General features: G+C 37.3%; 1 protein-coding gene across 1 annotated transcript in view; it reads right to left on the bottom strand.

Moving 5' to 3' along the window:
* The window catches only part of EXOC2 (exocyst complex component 2), a 132,345-nt gene that overhangs the window by 86,425 nt on the left and 22,713 nt on the right, over window positions 1-23,207 (bottom strand). Inside the window, exons 5-6 of the mRNA XM_086608422.1 lie at window positions 15,113-15,226; window positions 10,123-10,247 (exon numbers count right to left, since the gene is read on the bottom strand). Of these exons, the coding sequence (XP_086464548.1) occupies window positions 10,123-10,247; window positions 15,113-15,226 (239 nt within the window). The remainder of the gene's footprint in view (window positions 1-10,122; window positions 10,248-15,112; window positions 15,227-23,207) is intronic.

The raw sequence follows: 23,207 nt of genomic DNA, 5'->3' as shown, positions 1-23,207 counted from the left end.
GCCATCCCTACTTGCCCATGATACATAGATGCAAATTACGAAGGAGTAAACACAGACAGAAACTACCTGTAGCAAGGCAGCCCTGCGACCTCAGTCCTATTGTAAGCAGTGAGAGAGGGTGGCTGTTCTGAAACAGGATGGCCTTTGATAGTCTCCAGCCTCCTTCAAAGGAGGAATTTTGATGCAGGGGTGTGTGGGGAGGGTGAGCAGTGTGTGATCAGAAAAAAAAAAAAAAAAAAAAGATAAAATTTCATTATTCTCAAACGTCTAAATTTGACCCTTCAATCCCTTGATCGTACACAAAGGCTTTCAGGAAGCTTTGCTTTCTTGAAAATGCAGAAGCACCTCTATTTTTGTTATTAAAGCTATTAGAGGGGAAAAATAAATCTTATTTAGGACACTATATTTCTTAAGATAATCAACACTTAAATAAAATGAACTAAAACTAACATTTTCTTGCATATTTGAAGGAACAGAGGTCTATCTTAAAACACGGTTAACCATAGCACGTATTTTATATATGATGTGGGTACCACTTACCTACAAGAACACCTCTACAATTTTATAACAAAAACATTAAAGGTTCTAATGATACTATTCCATTTGTATACATCAGTTCCAGTGACGGGCAGCCAATTATTGTACTGCAATTGATGTTACATACTGAAAGGCAAGTTCATCAGAACAGCAACCACAACATAAGCAGGTATTTTAAAATCAAACAAAACCAGGGCAGAAGCAGAAGAAGCCTTGACTGTGTAAGCACTGCTCAGCAATAATGAAAACACCTCTGTATTATCAACATTATTTTCAGCACATATCTAAAACACAGCCCCATAGTAGCTACTGTGAAGAAAATTAACTTTACCCCAGCCAAAGCCAGCACATCAATTAACTATGTTATTCCTAAAGGGGGACACCTAAGAATTCCCAAAACTGAACTGTAACATCTAAACCTCTACCAAAGCACCTTTTGTTGCCAATATATGTAAAACATGATGAAGACTCTCTTTAATGCACAGAACAAGAAGTTTTGAGAGAGAGCGTGATTTACCATGTTAGCACCTTCAAAAATGTCACGTCATGAACTGTAGTTTTTTATTCTGAAGGCAGTTTATTTAGAAATTGTACCACTATCATTAACCAGTTCCTGAAACTTTTAAAATACATCTTCTCCAAAGCAGTTCTCTTTCTCATCTCCTTTAGATAAGAATATACAATAGCAATACTATTCCTTCCTCTTCCTTTCAGAAGATGGAAGATAACATTTTTCACACTGGTAGCATTTAAAGTTAGCATCTTAGCATAAAGTATTTGAGATTCTTAGTTTGAAAATAGCAGCGTTGTAAACCCAGGAAGAATGGTACCATTAAGCCAATCCACAGGCATGTTCAGATAGAGAGAAAGATGCCAATGGGGAAAAAAAATAACCAAAGGTATTACATTCTAGAAAGGTGTAAAGCACTGTGGAGTACAGATAAAGGCATATTAAACATACGTAACAGGACGGATGTTCAGACAGGAAATTTTAGGACATACTAAAAAAAGTATAGACCTACCTAAATTACTCTGTATACACACAAGAGGATTTGCTGTATTTCCTTCTACAAGTTTTACATGTGACTTTGTTGGCATACTGAAGCTATTTTTATACAGTATGTTCAGATTTGCAATAAGTGCATTCATATGTATACCAAAGTTGGGTTAGAAAAAAAAAGTTTAACGTTTTCACAGTGATAAATGTTACAAAAAATGCTTTGTCAGAAAGTCTAAGCTTACCTTGTTTGCATCAAATGACTTTTAAAGAGCTAAGTACATGTTCCTTCCATGGGGACCAGACAAAAAGTCTCTAAGCTGTGACTAAATACTTCAGAATTGGTTATTTTTAGTCAAAACACATGCAAAAAGTTCAATCTGGCAAATAATCCATAGTACAGGCTGTAGTAAAATGAAGTGCAACTAATTTGTTGCTGCTTGTGTTGCAAACAATTTTATTTAACCTAAGGAAGGATACAATTTTCTACTTGGCAACTGCAAATCTAACAATTAAACCACACTTGCCAGGATCATGCAGTTTTTGACTTGCAAATTTCATTCTCGATTGACTCGTTAGACGTTTTTAAAACACATTTTGAGATAGGCACCGAGTGGTATTCTCAAAACTTCCTCAGCCTAACCCAGCTCAAAGCAACGTAGATGTAAGTTTGCTACCATTTTCTGATTAAAAGATGGCTAGAAATGCATGTGGTGTATCTGAAAGTCTTACCCATTTCCCTAGAAATGTGGTCACAGGGGTGAAAAAAAAACAAAATAAAAAGTACCTGAAATGAATCAAGCCTCTTTAGTTAGACACAGAAAAAAAAAGAGTGGAAAAAAATACAAAAAAAAAAAGGAAAGACTGATTCAGCAAAGTATTTCGGAAGATCTGATGTGGTAACCATAAAGAACTTGGCACCAAAGCACAGCAACGGAGGGATGAAGAACACGTGTTAACATGCTTCCAGGATTCATGCCAATGTATGAATAAAAACGTCTTTGGTTCCCTTTATCAAAAGATTTATGATTTTCTGTAATTTGAACAAAATATATGAAGATTATTGATGAGGACAGCATCCCTACATAGGGTAAAAACTCTTCTGAATGGATTCAACAGGCGTGCATAGCTGTATGTAATGAGCAACAGCAAGGCACAGACAGAGCTGGTAACACATTACACTATGAAAATGTAAAAAACCTCAAGTTTATTACTATGGCCAACAGTCAATACTGTTAAGGTTGGGGTTTTTTGTTTGGTTTGGGTTTTTTCCCTGAGATTTCTGGATATTTTTCCAAACTGTATGGCAAACTTGGCTTTATTTTGGCAAATATTGCTAATCCAATTTAACATTAAAAAATATAGAAGTAAATGTAATATTGTCTTTACTCGCCTTTTCGTGTTTTGTTTCTCTAACATTTACTTTTTCAAGCTTGCTTATCCAACACAGTGGAAAAAATAAAAGAAAATGGATAGATTCAAAATTATTAAAAAGTTAAAATACTAAGTAAAGCACAGTGCTAAGAGGGGAGGTTTTATGAAAACAAGAAACCAAAAGTTTTGTCTAACAACATTGTGAGGCCCGATAACTTTGTTCTACACAGGTTTCTATCTAAGCAAGTGAGAATTTCTAGGCAAATATCTCAGAAATACCCAGGAAAACAGAGTTTATTGTTCTGCTTATGGATCCAGTAAAACTTCCGAGACTGAATCCAGGACACTTCAGAATATGGGAAATGCTATTCTCTTTTTACCAACACAGTGTTAACCTTCTGGATCTATTAAAAATAATGGTAGAAATAAAAGCAGCTTTTAAACGTTGCATGTATTTTAAAAGCAGCATGGGAATCAAAATGTAATGATGTAACATGAAATTAAGCTGATTTTATGGCTTGTAGGCCAAGTCTGGCTCAGATTTAATTGCAGGTAATTTTTTGTACACTTGCAATCAACAACCAACAGTATTGGCCATTTGAAAACCGCAATTGCAAAACTAATCTTCTTCCTTTTTGATGCTTTCCTATTTTTCAAATTCAAATAAAAAAGCTTAACTTACTTGAAAAACACAGAATCATTAAACATGACAGTCACAGAGTAGCTAAAAGCTGCTGTGACTGCATCCATTTGGCAAAATTCTGCTAGTAACTAGCTTTCTAAAACAATTACTGATTTAAAAGACAGCATATGAGCAGTCAGCATAAAACCAGGTACAGGCTTGGGCACAGAAATTTCACTGTGGACTCAGGCAACTCCTGCTGCTTCCCATTTTTCAAATCAGACCACCTCTTGCTTGAGACGCTGAAAAAAATCACCTCCTAGACAATGCTATGCTAGAGCCTGCATGAAAGGAAAGTTCAAGACTTTTATCAATCATGACCACGTAACTTTTGCTTTTTTAGAGTTGCATTAAAATAATAATCGGTCTGCTACAGAAAACAATAGCAGACATTGCATGAAGAGGAAGCATCCACCTGGGACTAAACTACCTACTGTTGCTCACCAGCCTGGGCTGCAGCTCCAAGGATGTCATTGCACCTTCCACAGCCAGGAGGAAATGGTCCACCTTTTGTAGGCAGGGTCTAAACCTTAGTTAATTAGTTAATTTAGTTAATTACATTCAATTCAAGCCAGCTGGGTAATAATAATTGGATGCCATAACCTACCACCACTTCAGTGCTTTGCTGGCACTCCACTTCCCCTTGTTATCTAGCGCTGCAAGATCAGAACACAAGTTTTCAACAATCAAACGTAAATCAGCATGCCTATTTTTTCACTGTGCATACATGGGGAGGCCCATAAAAGTAAGGACAAAATATGTAGCCATGACAGTGCAATTGCTTCTTATTCAGTTTTTGTGTACAAGTGTAGCACCAGGAAACCTCAAGCCTTCAGAGGTAAGCATCCACTTGGAAAGCTAGACAGCGAGCTTATGATCTTAATTCTTAAACTGAAATTTAAACTGAAATAATCTTAACTTGCATCTACTGTGGGGTACATGCATGCATGTAAACTGTTACTCTGAAGTGACTGATACTCTGTCAGATACATGCAGCATCTTAGTTTACCCATGCCAGCTTGTTTCCATGGCCTTGTTCTTTCCTAACCTCTATGAAATACCATACTGAAAATCACTAACTACAACAGCAAGTTCTTCTCAGCCTGCAAAGACTGTACTCTATCACTTGAAGCTGGACGAGGAAGACAACATTAATAGACACACACCACGCAGAACACTCAACACAGAGCTATTCTAGCCATTCCAAGTCAGCTGCGTAACATTCAGGTAGCAATCATATTTTTAAATTTGATTTACTGAAATAGACATTGTTAATAAAAATTCGTTATCATTTGGGAAAATGCATATGCAATTGAAGTAAAGCAAAACTGTGAATTGGATATGTTACAAAACAGGACTGTGCCAACAGCAACACCTGGTATAATAGTCTGATGCCATATTACCTAGCAAACAGTCAGGGACTAGCATTTCACTGGACAATTAGACAAAAAGAGTGAAAAGAGATAAGAGCTAGCAATGTGAAACCACTTCAGAGTTAGTCAGTCCAGTTTGCAAACAGAATCACAAATGAAAAGCTGGCTATATGTACTCTCTTTAAATTCAAACACAACAGAAGTCCTCAGAAGCCAGAAGCAAAGAGACACTTATATGACAGACAAGCATCAGTTTTTAGTTTCTCAAATGCCCAGTCTGACTCTGAATTGAATACAGATCCAGCAGTTTCTTCTGTTTTAGTTTCAGAAAACATTAAATTAACTTAAACAGACATAATGGCAATAGAATACACTTATTCATACTGAACCAGATCCTGGATCACCCATACGCTCATCCTAGAATGGGCCTTAGGGAATAAAAAGTAAAAATATTCTACAGGAAGAAAAAAAAATAAACAAAAAAACAGGCATTGACCAGATATTGGATCATTTCAGCAGGTAAACATTATCCTAGTTTATATATTAAGTAAGATATTAGACAAAAGGCCAACTACAGTCCAAGTGCCCCATCATACTGGCATTCTAATAGGCCACAAGTCTGAACAGGAGTGGAAATGGGAGAAAAAAAGAATAGTGCTGTAACAGTCAGCAGTGCTTTTTCTGTATAGGCTTTTTCTGAAAATCATGTAAAATGTGTTTGTAGTTGTACCTGCACAAGAAGAACCGTTGCTATGGCAAACTATTGAGTCAAATTTAAATCTTCAATTTGTTCAACAAATCCATGTTTCAAAGACAATACAGCATCTTCTTTACTTGCCAATACAGATGTCATACTTGCATGTTTTTGCATAATTGAGCAACTGAAGTGGTCATTTCCCTATTTTTTCCCCTTTCACTTTAAAAAGAAACTCTACAGCCTAAGGGTCTATAAAGAGCACTTCTGAAAAAGTATATCCAAAGGAAATTAATTTGTTGACTTTCCAAAGACTTCTGTGCCAGACATGACTTGCCCATGACAAGAAAACACGATTTGTCTACAAGCACATAAGCAGCAGCCCTTTTAGGAAGGCTTCTTTCTAGGTTGCAATTAGAATTATGGGAAATAAATCAGCTGAACTCCCTGTTGTTGACAACTGGGTCAAGTTGAGGTGAGCAGAGTTCCTCAGCTCAGTTTACAGCTCCCTTCAGCTGACGAAACAAACTTCCTGTGGAACATCATCTCGGCAACAAAGTCACTGTCAAACTGTCAGCCAAGCTAACGGGCAGAGAGACATGAGGATCTGATAAGGCAACTCTATTTTCCAAGAAATTCAACCAAACAAGCAAGGGTTCTGCCCTATTTCACCCCTTATTTTCTTAGTAAACAGTTTCTAAATCACAAAATACAATAAGCATCTCAGGATAGCTTGCTATGGTTTTCATTGCTTGCTTGTGAAAATATTAATAGTCCTTTAAACGTGTAATACAGTCTGATAACACACTTAGGATCAGGCTGATCCTACTGATCCCAGCTAATGAAATCAGTAACTCAGAGGTTCCCAGATCAAGTTCATGTATTTGAAACAAACATTGTTAAATGTCTATGAGTTAAAAAAAGCAGGTATAAACACATGTGCAAATAGAAGAATATGAAGTACCTGGTAAAGCAAGTGTTACACCTCTTAAAGTGAGTCTCCTACAAAAAAGTAACATTCTGTACCAATTTAGGGAGACCCAGGAGAAACAACTGCACACAGACAGCTCTGCTCTACACCAACAGAGAAGACCTGCAGTTTATAAAGCATAACCACTGAGGCTGGAAGATGTGTCCTAGGATATCTGAAAGGGAAAACTGAGAGCCTAAATTTTTGCCCATCAATAAAAATGTATCTTCAGAAAATGCATTAGATTTTAGAAATCTTCCCAAAAGAAACCAGTAAAAAAAAAAAATCCCAACCAAAATGAAGCAGCTCAGGAAATTTAAATCCTATTGGAAGACAGACTAGATGTATTCAGTAATGATTTCCCATTGAGTCACTTTTCGTTTGTGACAGTTGTACGCTCAGCACGAAATAATGAAAGTTTGCAGAACCAAGGCTATGCCCCTAAGAGTTTGTGCTGAAAGAATCTTTCATCTTTCCAATAAAAACTATTCTTCATGTAGTTTCGTGCAAATGCATGCAAATTCTAGTTGCAACTTTTTAAAGGAGAAAACATGATGCACAAATTCACCTCTACTTGCATAAGGACAGAAAAGTGCCATCATATCACCTTGCACAAACACTGTACAGCCAGAGTATAACAGGATTTTTAATTTAATGTTCTTGTGTTAATGAGCTTGAATTTCCTAATTGTACATGTAAGAATTAATGGGGGTTTTGTTTGTTTGGGGTTTTTTGATTGGTTTGGGTTTGTTTGGGGGTTTTGTTGGGTTTTGTTTGTTTGTTGGTTGGGTTTTTTGAGTTTGTTTTTAATTTGCATCTGTCTAAAACAATGCTAATATGCTCATGCTTAATTCTTGTCGTCTTTCCTTTGAGAAAATTGTAGTGATCAAATGCTCTGGAGAAAAGCTTTGACACCTGGCAGAAGGGCTGGTTGATGGCGTCAAATATGCCCTGTTTTCTTGCTACTACTGGAAGCCTCACCACATCCATGATCCAACTTAGCTGTTGATTGCATCTATCACAGGTTCAAGCCTTTCAAAAGTGATGCAATTCTTCCAGCTACACTCCCTCAAGAATATTCTGCATAAGGAGGAAGAAAGGGCAACTAAGCAGTTCTGCATTACAAAGCTGAAATTCAAATGCAAGGGTGGTTCTTTTGACCAAAAAGAGTTAAAACTACTTTTGCACATACATTTAATAGGAAATTTCAACAGAGAAACACACGTTAAAATGCTGCCGAAGGCAGCTGTGACCTGCACTGCATCCACACGAAGAATTTGGTTTCAGAATTTAAAATCCAAACATTGTATTGGTAAACACCTTGAACCCCAGGTGTTACAGCTTTGCATTTATAAGAGATTAAGACTTCAAGTCTCGAATTTTCTTCTACAACAGCATCAAGGCCATTAGTTCTTAGTACTATTTTAATTCACTGTTTATAACAACACAAGCTACAATTCCGCTTCTTTTTGAGCACTTATGGGGGATCACTGGGAGAAAGACAAAAACAAGCCATTTTGGTTACAGATGAAAAGTGGCACCAAGAACTACATGAGTCATCCCACGTTTTGAGTTCATAATTTATCTGAAGGACTGCATTCTAATTTTAGGTAAAAACAACACTCTGATACAGATAAGAGATGCAAAAGGGTATTTACAGCTATTATTTTTTTTTTTAAATTGAGAACATGGCAGTTAGTGAAATAAATGAGTTTGCTTTCCCTATCATCGTTTCATTAATGTTTTTTACATTCCTGCTTGCTCTCTGACCTCTTATCAGAAAACCAGTCTCAAAATCCAAGAAGCCTATACTTTAATAGATGGGACAAGAGAAAAATCACTAAATTGTGTTGAGTCTTTCTAAAATCTCACAACATTTACGGTTTGCATTAGCTTTCTGTAAGTCCTACTAATAATCTTACAAGATAAGACACATGTCCACCAGCACTACTTTTTATCCATAGCAGCAACTGTTCGGAAACAGAACTCGAATCCTTTAGAGTATTTGATACTCTACATGCAAAGCAGTTTTGATTGTGGAAAAACAAGTCACATTTCAGTATGTGTTCAGGATTATTTAGGATTTCAAACTATTTAAGAAAAATCAGGATTTCAACATTTTTAAGATATTTGACTTACAAAAAAATAGCCTATTTTCATTTTTCCTAGCATTTAATAAAAACTCAGATTTAAAAAAAAAAAGTTAAAGAATGCCAAATATTGATTCTTCTTAGTGTCTTCTCCTATGGACTGCCACCACATTCTTTAGTATTTCCACTAAATCCTTTAATACTTCTGTTATTGAACCTATCTAGATAGGCCAAGGTCTTCCAAAATTGATCAGTAATAGGTCAGTTGTGAGTGAGGTAATAAAGACGTTTAGGAGTTAAGATTCTTCACATGAAGAATCTTCAGATGTCTCAAGAAGTTCCCTACCAAACCACGTGTGTTCGCACTTGTGGAAAAAGTTCTCCTCTTAAAAATTACCAAATTAGGCAGGTAGCCAAAAGCTATCAACCACTTTTGAAAACGCTGTCGTCTGGAGGGCAGGGCACAGGTTAATCTGCCTGGGGCATTAATACAGGTGGACCACCAGCTGAGACAGCTCTACCTTCCCTTTTCCCTGACACATGGAAGTGGCTATCAGACAGCACGTGGCCTGTGAGTGAGTCAAGAGAAAACTGGTACTTCTCCAAAGCAGTGTTCCTAAGGCCAACAGAAGCATTAGCTTGGCTGAGGCTATGTATGAGTAGGTAAGTTTTCTTGGTCCATGGTACCTGTAACACAGGATCAATCATCAGGAGTGACAATCCTGCAATACACAGTACCTATGAAGAACAGCACAGTGACAAATGTCAAACCTACTGGGGATGGCCCAGCACTGTCACCTTCTTATCCAGCACAGTCCCTAGCGAGGCTGGACTATGGCAGCCCACAATGAGATTTTACCTGAGAGACGTTTTGTGCTTTAAGAGGATGTGTGTATGTATATATATATATACACAAAAAAAACTAAAGATATATATAAAAATGGCACAGACAACTAAGCTAATCTCACTAGTGTGTTGCATTTTCCCTATAGCAAGCAGAATATAAAGGCCATCTGATTTCCCAAGTCAGAATGAACTGAATATTCATGGAAATCTTACAGTCTGACTACGGGATAAGGCATCGTAAAACCAAGTTTTTATGTTGCCACCGTTTGTAAGTCATCTTAATGTTATCTCCAGTTCAACATTTCCTCTCTTTTCTGGATTTGTGGTCTAAGCAGTTTCATCAAATGCCTCCAATTCCTGTAAGATACCTTTGGTGCCATCTTTTGCAAATATACCACAACCGTCAGCTAGCCAGTCCCAGCTTGTGACCAACACAATAGACTTTGGACTCATTATACACTTTCAGAAGTGTATAATATTTTTAATATTAAATTCAACCATACATGCAGATATTGCCTTTTCTTTTATACTGTATTTAGTAAGTGCAAAGCATCTTTACCTGACAGAGCATCTTGTGCTTCAAAAAACGTGCTGAGACCTCCTTTCACATAAGCTAGACTCCCCTCGTTTTTCTTATTGGCTTGTTTCTTCAAATTCACAACAGCCGTCTTGAGCTGATCAAAACTGAAAACAAATAAGAAAACTCCCATGACATTCAAACAACAAATAAGGTCAGTTAATGAATAAACAGAACAAAATACTTGGAAAATAAAATCAACTACTTTTGCAACAACTATTAAGGGCTGAGTAATTGCTAATGAGTGTGCTTCTGGATAACAACAACTCACTCTTAGTCCAAAGAGTTTTTGTTTTTCAGTTTTAATCCTAAGTGGAGGGCTTCTATCACTTATGATGGAATATATTTCTTTATAATAAAAGTCAGCCAAGAAATTTCTTCTAAACATGCAATATTGCTCTTAGTTAACTCTCTGTACTACATTAAATAGATGATAGTACAATTCACTACACAGAGTACACTAGATTAACTACTGGGATGTTAAAAGCCTCTTTAATCATGACATCTGTTTAACTCTGCAGCTTAGTTCACAACCCTTTTTCACTTCCAGTTTCTGAATTGCTTGAATATTTTTATGTTGGTTTGGACATACAGTCCAGATTTGAACACAATTTTAGTGCAAAATAAAGGAAAGCTGAACAGATCCCTGCTTTATGAAATTATGGGGTTTTTATGTAGTCTACTGAACTGGTTTTGAAAGACACTTCATAGGGGAATATTCATCGCCAATTCAACATTGTTGTTTGTATGGTAGGTTTCTTTTTATCTTAGTTTCCTAATATTTCTAGATTATTGCTAATTTACATTTGATTTCACGTTTTTGTGGTTTGTTTTCTGTTTTTGCAAGCAGCTGCAATTATTTGAGAAGTCTTATGTTGTGACTAGTTTTCCCACTATTTGCATATCTTTTTTTGTTGATGATGATATGATCTCAGTAGTTACGCTACTGGATTTATTGTAAAAGCACTATCACGAACAAGCTCAGAAGTACAGATATAAAAACATGATTTTCATCCTTAAAAGTCCTTTCTTCTGCCTGAAGGGCAAAGTCATCTCCATAATACAAAAGAATCAAAAGAAACCCTGCACTACACCTCAGTGAGGAGACAGAAACAATGAAGTAGAGAGATTAAGATGCAAGGCAATTCTGTTGATACCCTTTGCCCATTTTAAACAGCAGCAAAAAAAGGCATATTAAAAGAAAAAAACAAATTTTAGCCCAGGCAATAAGACGACTATCACCATCTGCTGGGAGACAAAACACTCTAGTGCACTTACAGGCATTTTCCTTTTTATGCTGATGATGTCACAACATTTCCTGTTTCCATCTGCTGGACAGAAATCACATTACTCAATAGCTAGAGTGGTCTACTTGGGCATAGAAGAACTACTTACCAGCAGCATTTTCAAACTAGCAAAAATCTGTACAGTTCTCTTTTTAAGAACTGTTTCACGTTATCTGATGATCTAAGAGTATGTCTAAACAGTTTATTTATATTTGACAGGATATTGTCAGGAGTAGGAAAAAAAATTTTTAAAACCCCACATTATTTTGATTGCTTAAAAAGAATTTCCTTCAAGGAAAAAACAGACATAAGCTAACCAAAACATCAGTGCACCACACATTTCGCACTCCCAATACCTGAGGTTACGTAGAGGACAAGAACTAAATCACTGCTGTGTGTTTCTGGAAAAACAGCACCAATGATATGGGGCAGATAATTATACAATTCCAGAACATTTCTAAGACTACACGTTTTTAAGTGGGAAAAAAAAAATAATTTGCTTTTTCTTTATTTAAAAAGCTATTTTTAATTAGATTCAATTAATACTTTTTATTCTACTGGACTGAGGGGACCATGACTTGAAACTGTTGACATGCAAAGACATAAACCAATGGAAGTCTTTTTTGCCAAGGAAGATGAAGGCTGATACTAGACAAAGTGTTAAAAAACGTTTTTTTCTTAGTAGGAAGCTTCAAATTTACACGACAATGGACTTTCAGGTACTGACTCATTGGCATAGTACAAGTCAAAAAGGGGCCATACAAGAAAAATCAGTTTTTAACGACACTGTCATATTAGAGATATAACCATTACATTATGCTGTTGTTCATATTCTGTGGTAATTCTGACAAACAGAGTCATTTACTCAGTTCTAAGAAGTCATCTAATTCATTTTCTGGATCCATAGCATCCTTAAACGTACCTAAGACAGCCATGACAGACATGAAACCAAACCTCAGCACTCTCCAGGGATGGTGATTCTCCAGCTTTCCAGCCCTGCACCAGGGCTTAAGCAATTTAATATTGTTTTTAATCTGCATCTAACCTAAATCTCCCTTGTTGCAAATTGAGACAACTCGTTCCATTCTTGGTAAACCAAGAGCAATTGATGGCTATCCTTGAACTGCCCACTAGGTCTTTCAGAACATGCATTCTGCATTAATTTTGTTTCTTTTCTAAAAGCACCTAGTACATTCAAGCTGTATACCCACAGATGTTTATATATTCCTACTTTTATGGCTCAACTCTCATATCTTTCTTAGAGCAGTGGCCAAGATTGGGCAGAGAACTTCAACTGCAGCTTTAGTAATACCGAGCAGAATAATTATCCCCATCTTACATAACACAGTCTTGCTGATACACCCCAGAAGATGATTTGTACTAGACAGCCAACTGGTATTTATGGCATTTTACAAACACCAGATTGTCTTCTTTACTACTGTTGCCCAATTCCAGGTGTGTGCTCTGCCACTTGCCTTCCCCACACCACCTACAGCCTCGCACTCAACTATTTCACAACTGCTACAGCCAAGGATGCCACTAGATATCACATCCCCTGCCTTGCCTGGAAGAATCAGATTTAGGAAAGCGGCACCCTTGATTGCCCACCTAGCAGGTAGGTTGAAGTCATTCCCAGAACTCTCCACAAGCCCTCTGGATTGCTGCCCTTCCTGTAAATATCAGGGAGGTTACAGTCTTGTACAGGAACCAGGGTCTGCTCTCTGGAGATTTCCTCAAGTTGCTTAAGGGAGATTTTGTTCACTTCCTCATCCCATGCGATGTCAGCCTTTCCAGCCTCTTGAACAAGCTCTCAACCATCCTGCTACCTGCTCCTTAACAGAGACCATATACTTATTCAAGCTGGTCCTTCACACAAAGGTCAAGTCCCTCTCTTCTTTCCTGGGTATCTTTCTCAGAAGGCCTCTTCCCATCCATCACAGAACACCAGGCATGTGAGCTATCCCACTTTATTCCAGTGATATGCTTGTCCAATCCCACATGTGGAGCTCTGGCTCCTCTTACTTGTTTCCCAGGCTGCATGTGTGTAAAGGCACTCAAGGTTAGACCCTTCCAACTGGTTTTGTAATTCCCAACAGCACTCTCAATGCCATCGCTGAACCACACATGCAGCACTCTGTCCTTTCATTTAACTGCAAGCTGTTATCACTATTCCCTGATACTCCTAATTTGAAGTCCCTGTCACCAAAGTGCAAACCTCCTGGCAAAGATGCTCCCACCCCACTTTTTCAAATTAATCCCATTTCTCACTAATAGTCCTTGTGCTTTAGTAATGGATCTATGGCTACAGAAGTAAAAAACGCTGCCTTTGATACCAGTGGTACAGCCACCTGTGAACCTACAGGATGCATCCAACTATTACTTGAAGCTTTCCCGTTCTCCTGTAAATCAAAGAGAATACCTGGGCTCTCATGTTTTTCACTTCTGTCCCAGGGCTTTGCAATCACTCTCAATCTAGATTGGTTGGACTAGATGACCTTTGAAGGTCCCTTCCAGCCCTAACGATTCTATGATTCTATGAATCTGTTCCACATCTCTCTTGGCAGTGCCACAGATGCCCGCACAAACGATCAACAAAACAGCAACAGTCCGAGGGCCAAATGAAAAGGAAATTTCTTAAAAACAGCTACATCAAAAGCTGTTTGCTCTTTTTCACTTTATCAGCTTTTTTAAAAAACTGATGATCCCTGAAGTTATAAGATTATGACAGACAGAATTCATTTTTGAATCACTCTTCTTTTAGTTACTTGCTTTCAAAAGATGCTGCCACTACATGTGTACTAGGTAATAATGTCCTCTTGCAGTTGTTTTGGCTCTTCAGTCTACCATCACTTTGAGACAAAATTCAAGTATTTCCCAAGCAGATTAATGGCTATTTCTGGAGCCCCTAAAACCAAACACCCTCACCTTGTCCCTCAGAAAAAACCAAAACCAACCAACCCACACCTGTTTCTACCATTAAATAAAAAATAAATTTGCAAAGTGGTATTTCCCTTCAAAATTCCCAGAATACCCAGCTGAAACCAACAAAATAAAAGGCTCATCATCTCTACTCAAAATGGTTTCCAGTATTATCTGAACACCAGCAGATAAAAAAAAAAAAAAATCTATTTATGTAATGCATTCATGTAAGTACATATTATGAACTAGATTTAAAAATGAAGACATCAATGGTCAAGTTTTTAAGAGATTTACCTCAAAGATCTTACTGACTTGTCCAACATCTTTTCCTACAGCATCTTCCACAAGAATTAACTAAAAGCTAACTGATACTACTAACAGTTTTACTCTTAGTCATCTGTTCAATGCCCTTATCCTTAGCCTCTAGTCATGACTTAACACCTGGAGTTTCCACTGAAGGCCATGCTGCCTAACTTCTTGATTCATAAAGAGCTTCAGCCCGAAGACAACTTCCATCTGACACAGGGGCAGGGGGGCGAGCAAAACAAGAGGTCGTAAGTTATGTCTGGTTAAAAACAAAGTTTTCTACATAAACACATTGAACAAACTAGTTGATTCAAGTTTGTAGCTAAGCAGAAACACTACAAGTAGTAGAGACTACAGGTCTCTTACTGTAAATATCAAGCACGAACGACACATCTATTGTATAATGAAATAACATCATGTGACTTGCATTTAAAATAATTATTTATAAGATAGCAACAAACCTTGTTGTTGAATGATTCTCAATCAGGTACCAGGCAGCAGAAAAGTTTTCACTAGTGAAATCAGCACTCATCCCAGGAAACAATGCCTCTAAATCTTTTTGAGGAAATCTGCCTCTGAAAAAAAAATCAATATTCATTTCTTCAGTGAGACATATTCTTGTGAACAGCTTACAATTAAAAGTGTCACATAAAAAAAAACCACCAAAACCAAAAACCAAATCAAGGTCCAACAAGATGTAAATACAAGCTTGAAATATAAACTCTTATCTCACCATGAAATTAAATCTGATATTACAGATGCATGTAGCATGACTGGGAAAGAAAAGACTGAAATTCAACCTAAGTAAAACTAATTTTACCGTTTTGATTTCACCATTACACATAGGATAGAAATGCTGCCTGTACAAAATGCTTCTCAAGAAAGAGAACTGCTGCCTTCAGAAAAATGAAACTAGACAGACTCCCACGATGCTACTAATTTTCAAATGCAGGACCACTAATGCTGAATGTACGCAAAGTCAACTCTGCCTTTTAAACAGGAAAATCAGTTCACCAAGCAAAGTAAGTAAGAGAGAATATCCTCTAAAAGCCATGAACCAGTATCTAACTTTAAAATGACAGGACATCACCAGGTTGACAGCTTGTAAGTGATTTCACACCATCGTTGTCTCTTGGTCCACGTGCAGCAGAAGTCCCACAGAAACACGAAGGAAGATACATGGATATATATATATCCATTATATACAAACACTGAAAGAAATACTGAGTTAAAACCATCCTCTTGCAAAACAGAACACAGCGTTCTGTTTGTTCATAGTTCGCAAAACAGAAAGGAAAAGCAGGCATGCCTGAAGTGAGAAATAGCATGTTTTGTTTGCGTTTATTCAGTTTTACAATGCATAAAGATAGCATGTGAGCCAATTCCTTGCGAAAGCAGATTCTCTACAACAGCATTTTTGAAACTACAAGTAGATTCTAAGATACTTATACATAAAATGTATTCCCTTTGTTTTAAGTCAGTGTAATAAAATTATTTAAAGCACTTTTTGATGAAAACGTGACAATCTTCGTCCCTCAGTCCAGACACACCCTTAACACTTGGCCATATTGGTTCCACCATGCATTCTCAGTACATGACCAGGTGCACTCACCACTCCAGCACCAGCTGCATCCCATCTTCGGAAACTAATTGTGGCAAACAAGTTTACTTTTTGGTCAGCCCTGAACTGGTCAGGCAGTTGGACTAGATTATCATTGTAGGTCCCTTCCAACTGAAATATTCTATTCTATTCTAGAAATGTGCTGTGTCATTTTCGGATCAACGCATCAAACTCGAAAGTCAACAAAATCCCTCTCTGATGCTCATAAGCTAGGTGAACTCTGCTACACAAATTATATACTGTATGCAAGTGCAAACCTGCTGTGCTTTGCATTTGAGATCAGACTTGGGTGGGGGTAGCGATTCAGAGTCAGCTACTGGAGTTCCACTTAACCCGTACGAAAAGCCATTTGAATGGACACGAAAGCAATGATTTGTTAGTTTCGGGTTTTCTGTCCTCTAAACATATTTCAAGATAGCTAAAGCATTTTATTACAGATTAAGTAAAGCAAATCTAAAGGCAGGCACATTAGAAAGTACAATTATACAGAACCAAGAGTTGTCTTCTGTACATTTCTATTCATACCCAAACGGCCGTTAGCACAAGCAGGTACAAAGGATCCACATACATAATGACATGGCACAGAAGTCTTTCATCAGTAGCACTTGACTACAGCAGGGGCATGAAACAATACTTTTTAAAAACAAGCAAAAAAGACAAAAATCAAATTAGATGCAAGGAAAAGTGATGACAGATAGGAAAAGTAGAGAGACAGGGAAAATAGCGTGAGAAACAAATGCAGCAACTAAAAATGAAGGTCCCAACGTTTCTCTGTGCTCAATGAAAAAGTGATAATGTTAATACAAAAATTTATAAACACAAGGAGTGAGATTCAGGATTACCAATGAGCTTGAATTTCATGAATGCCAGTTAGTGAGCAGAAAATGCTGATGGATGTAAGGAGAAGGAAGTTTCAATTTATCCTTCGTTTAAAGACATTTAAAAGATACCTTCTTTTTCATTCAAAGTAGTCAAAAGCGCCCAGTAGGCACATGAATTTGCAGGACAGTACTTCACATATCTGTTCACATGGCTGTTCAAAAAAGCTTTTATATTAAATCTATGTGTGGTGGCATCTTTGTGGCCAATTTCATCTTTAATGCTAAAACAAAACCAGTAAACCACATTGAGTTACCTCAAAAGAGACTCAGACCTCTGGTGCACGCACTCTATAACTGCATGCACACCATACAGAAGCAGAATTTTGTTCATATTCTTCAGAACGTCAATATATTTTTTTCAGAAGCCAAAAGAAATAGATATAACACAAAAAGCACACACACTCAACGAATATACCATTACCAAATGCTAATTATTATTGCAAGATTCTAAGACGTATGTATGACAGTTTAAGCCTATGCATGAGCTATACAATTCCTAGGGAAAAAACCCCAACAACTATGTGAGAGAGAAAGAGACCAATAATATAGCCAGAGATGTCATAAATTCCTGCAAATGAGTTTTGTCCACAGACAGTGGGACAGAAATGAAGGGGTTTTTTTTCAGTTTGATGTTTGACTGCATTGAAAAGTTATTAGGAGCTTTTTTCCAGCAGATGTACTTGTGCAGAACCATAAATTAGCAATGTGTTTATGGGTGCTTTTATCTGTGCAGACATATTTTAGACTTAGTCACAACAGAGTAGAAACATGAACACGAATGTGTGCAGTATGTTAACAATATGTTATACTCTATGGTGTAGTATCCTTATTTTTATCATAAATTTCACCAGTAGTTTTTCCACTAACAGATATGGGGAGCTTGGAATGACTTACTACAGCTGTCTTCACAACAAGCTGCTCACCGCAGAGTTCAAACTGAAAGCAACTGTATTTCTACAATGTCTGGCCAGATGCATCTAAAAAGAGACTGACTCCACATCCCTACAAGTTTGTTTCATTAACTTCCATTAGTAAATTATATAAATAACTCATTGGAAGTTGTTCTCATGAAAACTTGCTTACTGTTTACTTATAAACGAGCACACATGTGACTTCAGAAAGTATTTGTTTTACTCATTTCAACATTATGGGGTGAATATGAACTAGCAGTAAAAGCTGAGACCATGCTGACATGCAATGGAATTGTTTACCATTTTTCTGTTGATTTGCTCGTTATACAAGAATCACTTCAGGGAGCAGCTCTGAATACTTAATCATCAATTAAAAAACAATCACTGGAAAAGAAACTGGGAGCCACAAACTGAATCCAGAAAACCTCAGAAAAAGAAGAGAGAACTTTACATCCTTGACAACTCTACATATTTTGCTACCTTTACAATTTCAGCAAAGGTACACATATTGGATTTATATAGTGGTACTTTTTGCTAGGCAGACTATTTTATTTAAAACAGAACCAGATCTGGTACTAAACCTCTAGTTAACATTTTAAAGTAGTCTTATTCATCCATCAGAAACAATTTTAAATACAAAACTAATTAAGTTTTCACACACTGTTTATATTCATGAGAACTATAATAAAAATTTGGGTTCAAGCCACTATACACTTTTACTTCCCTCAAACATATTTTGAGCATACCTAATACAGTCACACAGCATTAGATGTAGTGGTGCTACTTCCAAGTAAAGAGCGTTCCCATCTACTTTGGATTCAAAACATGCAGGTTACAATCAATTTACTTGCACTGCATGTGCCCATCAGCACGAGTCCCTCGCTCCACTACCCCAAACTTTAGGTTCTGTATAGCCTGATACTCAATAAACCTTATATCACAGCATTTATCAGCTCTTACAAATTCTACTACCAAACTTGTGCATATGCAAGCATTTATATCATCCAGAGGTTTAAGATTAGCTGTAATCTCCATGAGTAAATCACAGCCTCCAAGCAGTCACAATTGAGTAGCAGCAACAGAATGCAATGGGTACTAACGAACAGAGCCTGACTACCAACACAGTTTAGCAAGTTGTGATTTTCCTGCAAAGATTATTTTGCTCCCAGAGTTTCAGAATCTCATACTCTGCTCTTCAGCATACATGACATTATGTGCAGACTAAAGGCAGGTCCCAAAACAGGATACAGCCACCAAAAGGTAACTTGAACCTCAATTCCACAGGAGTTTATAGGTCAAAAGGAGCAACTTTAAATAAACACAGATTCTGAACAGCAACCAGCATAAACAAGCTCCAGCTAGAGCTGCTGTACACTCCCCGCTCTGTCTGGTACCAGTCAGACTCCTAGGAGCAGGCTTTGTACCAGCTGTACCACGTTGCTCATGCGTGCAAGACCAGTGTAAGGGACACAGAGGTAGACTAAACAGGACAAATTAGAAGGTGTTAACAAAGGTCTTTCCAGCAGCCAAAAGACAAGGTTGCAACCTGGCAATTAGTCCCTAGTATCACTGGGTTTATCAGAAGTATGACAGCAAAATGACCATCATATTTCAGAAGTGGAAGAAAGCAGTAAGAGAAATCTACTAAGAGGTTACGGGCTGATAGCCGCAAGCCATGCATCAGCCTTACAAGCAGTAAGTATTACTTTTTAACATCATAAAACTAGGACTATATACTACTACAAACTGCATCTCTCTCCCACAGGTGTCACGATTCTTCCACGTGCATCTCCGTGATAAAAGTTGCAGCAAGTCCAACAAGGATGAAATTGACTGCTTCTCCATACAAGCCACTTCCAAATAAATAAATATCAAAGCATCCAGAAATTGTTTTCCCATCTCACGGTAGCAAGCTGACATTTACCATTAGGTGGCAGCGTACGATCATCTGTGTCCTCCTCCCAGATGAACTGTTTTTTGGAAGCTGGCGTGGGAAGAGGGAAGCATCTGTATTGAGTGGGTGGATACGAAAGTATGTGGAATGTACTTAGCATGTCAGCATTTGCTTTCATGTACGAGATGGATCCACCATAATGACCTCTGCTACATGCAAAACAACAACCACTGTTCACAAGTTTTCTGACCGCCACTAGGTCTGACTGCTGTTACTGCTCTGCAGAGAATGGATTTTCTTAGTCTGGCAGAGGAGGCAGAGGAGGCACGGAACGTTTGATTAAACGAGAACTTGTCGTGCAGCAGAGGAAGAGTATGCAGTACATCTGAACAAGCAATTCATTCACAAATCTTATGTAGATTTTAAGTTTTTCCACCAAAAGATTTCAATCAGTGCCTTTGCGAAACTGGCATCACATACTCTCACCCAGAACTGTTCAAAATCCTGAACAATCCTATGTTGGCAGGACATAACCTACCAACCTGCTCTTGTAACAGCTCTGAATTGCAAAAACCAACCCAAGTACTGCAACATCGCTATTAATGTTAACACTTTCATACCAACTTTCCACGTTTCTCACACTGAGGGGACTCCTCTGTATACTCTTTCTCTTCCTGCAAGCTGTTTAAGCCTTTTGTAAGGGTTTCCATCTACATAACATCACAGTCAGGAACATTCCTAGCAGAGGAAGGTGGCACAGACCTGCTTTGCACCTAAAGCTGGCATGAAGATGATGACAGAAGACTAAAGCTTTGCATGAGTCTTTACTCCATCCTGAAAATTAAAAAACTAGAACTCGAAGATTAAGTATTTCAAATACCTATTTTCTAGTGTGAAGGAAATACTTCATAGCATACACACAACATGCATTAAGTGACAGGAAGGTAAAAACACTCATCTAATTGGATCAGTTATGTGCTTTGAAAGATGAACAACTACTAGCAAGGCAGAAGAACAATGTGTGCAAACACTCTTCTATGGATGCATTTGTGACTTTAAGAACCACCACTGAAACAAAATAACCAGCAAGTTCAAGTTTCATTACAATATAAATGGTTTTAGTATTTAGCAACTGAGATTCTTAGTTGTATGGCACAAGAACAGCAATTAGTTCTCGGAAAATATGAAGAAACTCTCAGCCAGAAATTATGTATACTTAATACTTGTTAAACTTGCAGGCTAAAAGATGGTGGCTTGCACACTGTGCATACATACAACACGTAAAATATCTTGATGATGTATAAAAACAAACAGGAGGATGAGGGTATATACATAGTTCTTACTTTTGCATCCTGGCAACATTTGAATATGAAGAAAGAATTCCAGTTTCTCTGTGCATATTTTGAATATACATATTACTCCTACAATCTATCTATAGGTAGTATTCTAATTAGTAGTAGAATGTGTTAGATACACTATTATCTATTTCCCTTGATTCACAGTTCAAATCTTTTTTTCATTTAAATCTCAGTCACTCCCAATTAAACTCCAATCTTAGGTCTACTGAGTCAGAATAAATATTTTTTTTTTTTGTCTTTGTGCTTGCCTAATAGTTTAATGAAATATTGTACTAAAGCACTTCTGTTCGTGACTTACGGGATCTTTTTTCCTAGTACTTCAATGTCTCATTTGGAACACCTTGAAAGTACCCACCTGAATGATTCAAAAGCTATGACTAATTTTTAAACACAGTTTAATTGGACAAAGTATCACAAACAGTGTTTAAAAAAACCCACAAAAGGAAGTTTCAGAACTAAGCATAACCTGTATTTAAATTAAAAATCAAAAGATCACAACGTATAGATGATCTATCTCTATCCTATGCTGTAGATTGTCTTTTCTGTATCATTTGCTGATGACTGACAACAACTTTCTATAGGGAAGACTTTCTCTTTCAGTCTGTAGTCTGCCCACTTCCTGTCTTCTCTTCAGCATACTCCCATCTAGCTTATTCCTATCGTGTTTTCTCACACCTGTTTTTCACCAGTTTTCTCCCTGGTCCTCTCTTTGAATGTTTCTTTTGTTTACCACTACTTGCATAACCAACACAAGCACTCCCTTCCCTTCCTTATCTGCCTGCTAGAGTCGTAAATCCCACCAAGTCAGACCAACGCCAAGCATTTCAGCTTCAAAATTAAAATATAAGCTGTTTTTAAATGTGTGCAAATCAGAATAAAGAAGCCAAAGGTATTAATAAAGAAGAGACTTATTATGCTGCAGTCCCATCTCCTTGTATACCCAACTGTTCTTCATCCCATTAGGCTTTTATTTTAAAGCATCCCAAAATTCTAACAATTTGTATCACTTCTAGTGAAAATTTATTCCCGTGTCTAGTAACGGTTAATGCTAATATCTTGTTTATCCACTCCCTTCCTAAATTTATAATTGCCTTTTTTCACTACCTTGTGAAACTTCTCATTACTCTTCTACCCCATTCATCAAGTATTCGCAAACATGTGAGTTTAGTTAAACCATATGGTAATAGAGATTATTTTATAAAAGTAAACATCACATCGCTCCAATTTTTCAAGCAAATTAGGAAAGCTTCTCCACTGGGGAGAGGCTTTTTAATTAAACACTCAATGTTCCATCTGTAGTTACAACTATTAACACTGTGCTGCTGTCACTCGTAGCACAAAGGCAGACCAGGCTTTTCCTCCCTTTCCCTCTCCGCAGTTTGCCACTCAATCCCTCTACACAACTATTTGTTGTATTGACCAGCATTCCTTCTCTCAAACTGGTCATTTTCAACACCAGTGCTTGCCATAGTCTCCGTGCTTCACCTCCAAGTTCATTGGAGGTGAACCTGGATCTCAACTAACAATAAACTAGGCTTGATACTATGCCTACCCAGATATTTCCCTATTTCTCCCTCCTCCACCCCCAAAAGGTTACTTCCTATCTGCATTTACATGTTTCTGACTTCCTACTTTTTCCCCCCAAATCTGAGGATCATTAACATGGTATTTTCTAACGCTTTCAGATGAAACATTTAAAAATATTATAGCATTGGTTTCCTAGTTAACAAACATCCAAACAGATGACTCTAAATTAAACAAATCCTAAAATAATGATGTTCAGGTTTATGAAGACAGTTCTTCATCTATCACATTGACACTGTCTTAACTGTAAGAACTATCAATTTTGGTTATGAAGTCAAACACAGTTAAAATTAGAAGTTTTGTTAAA

This window comes from Tauraco erythrolophus, chromosome 3, assembly GCF_009769465.1.
Source record: "Tauraco erythrolophus isolate bTauEry1 chromosome 3, bTauEry1.pri, whole genome shotgun sequence".
In the NCBI taxonomy this organism is placed as follows: domain Eukaryota; kingdom Metazoa; phylum Chordata; class Aves; order Musophagiformes; family Musophagidae; genus Tauraco; species Tauraco erythrolophus.
The sequence above is the reverse complement of the archived record's forward strand: the minus strand, read 5'-3'. Positions and strand labels throughout refer to the sequence as shown.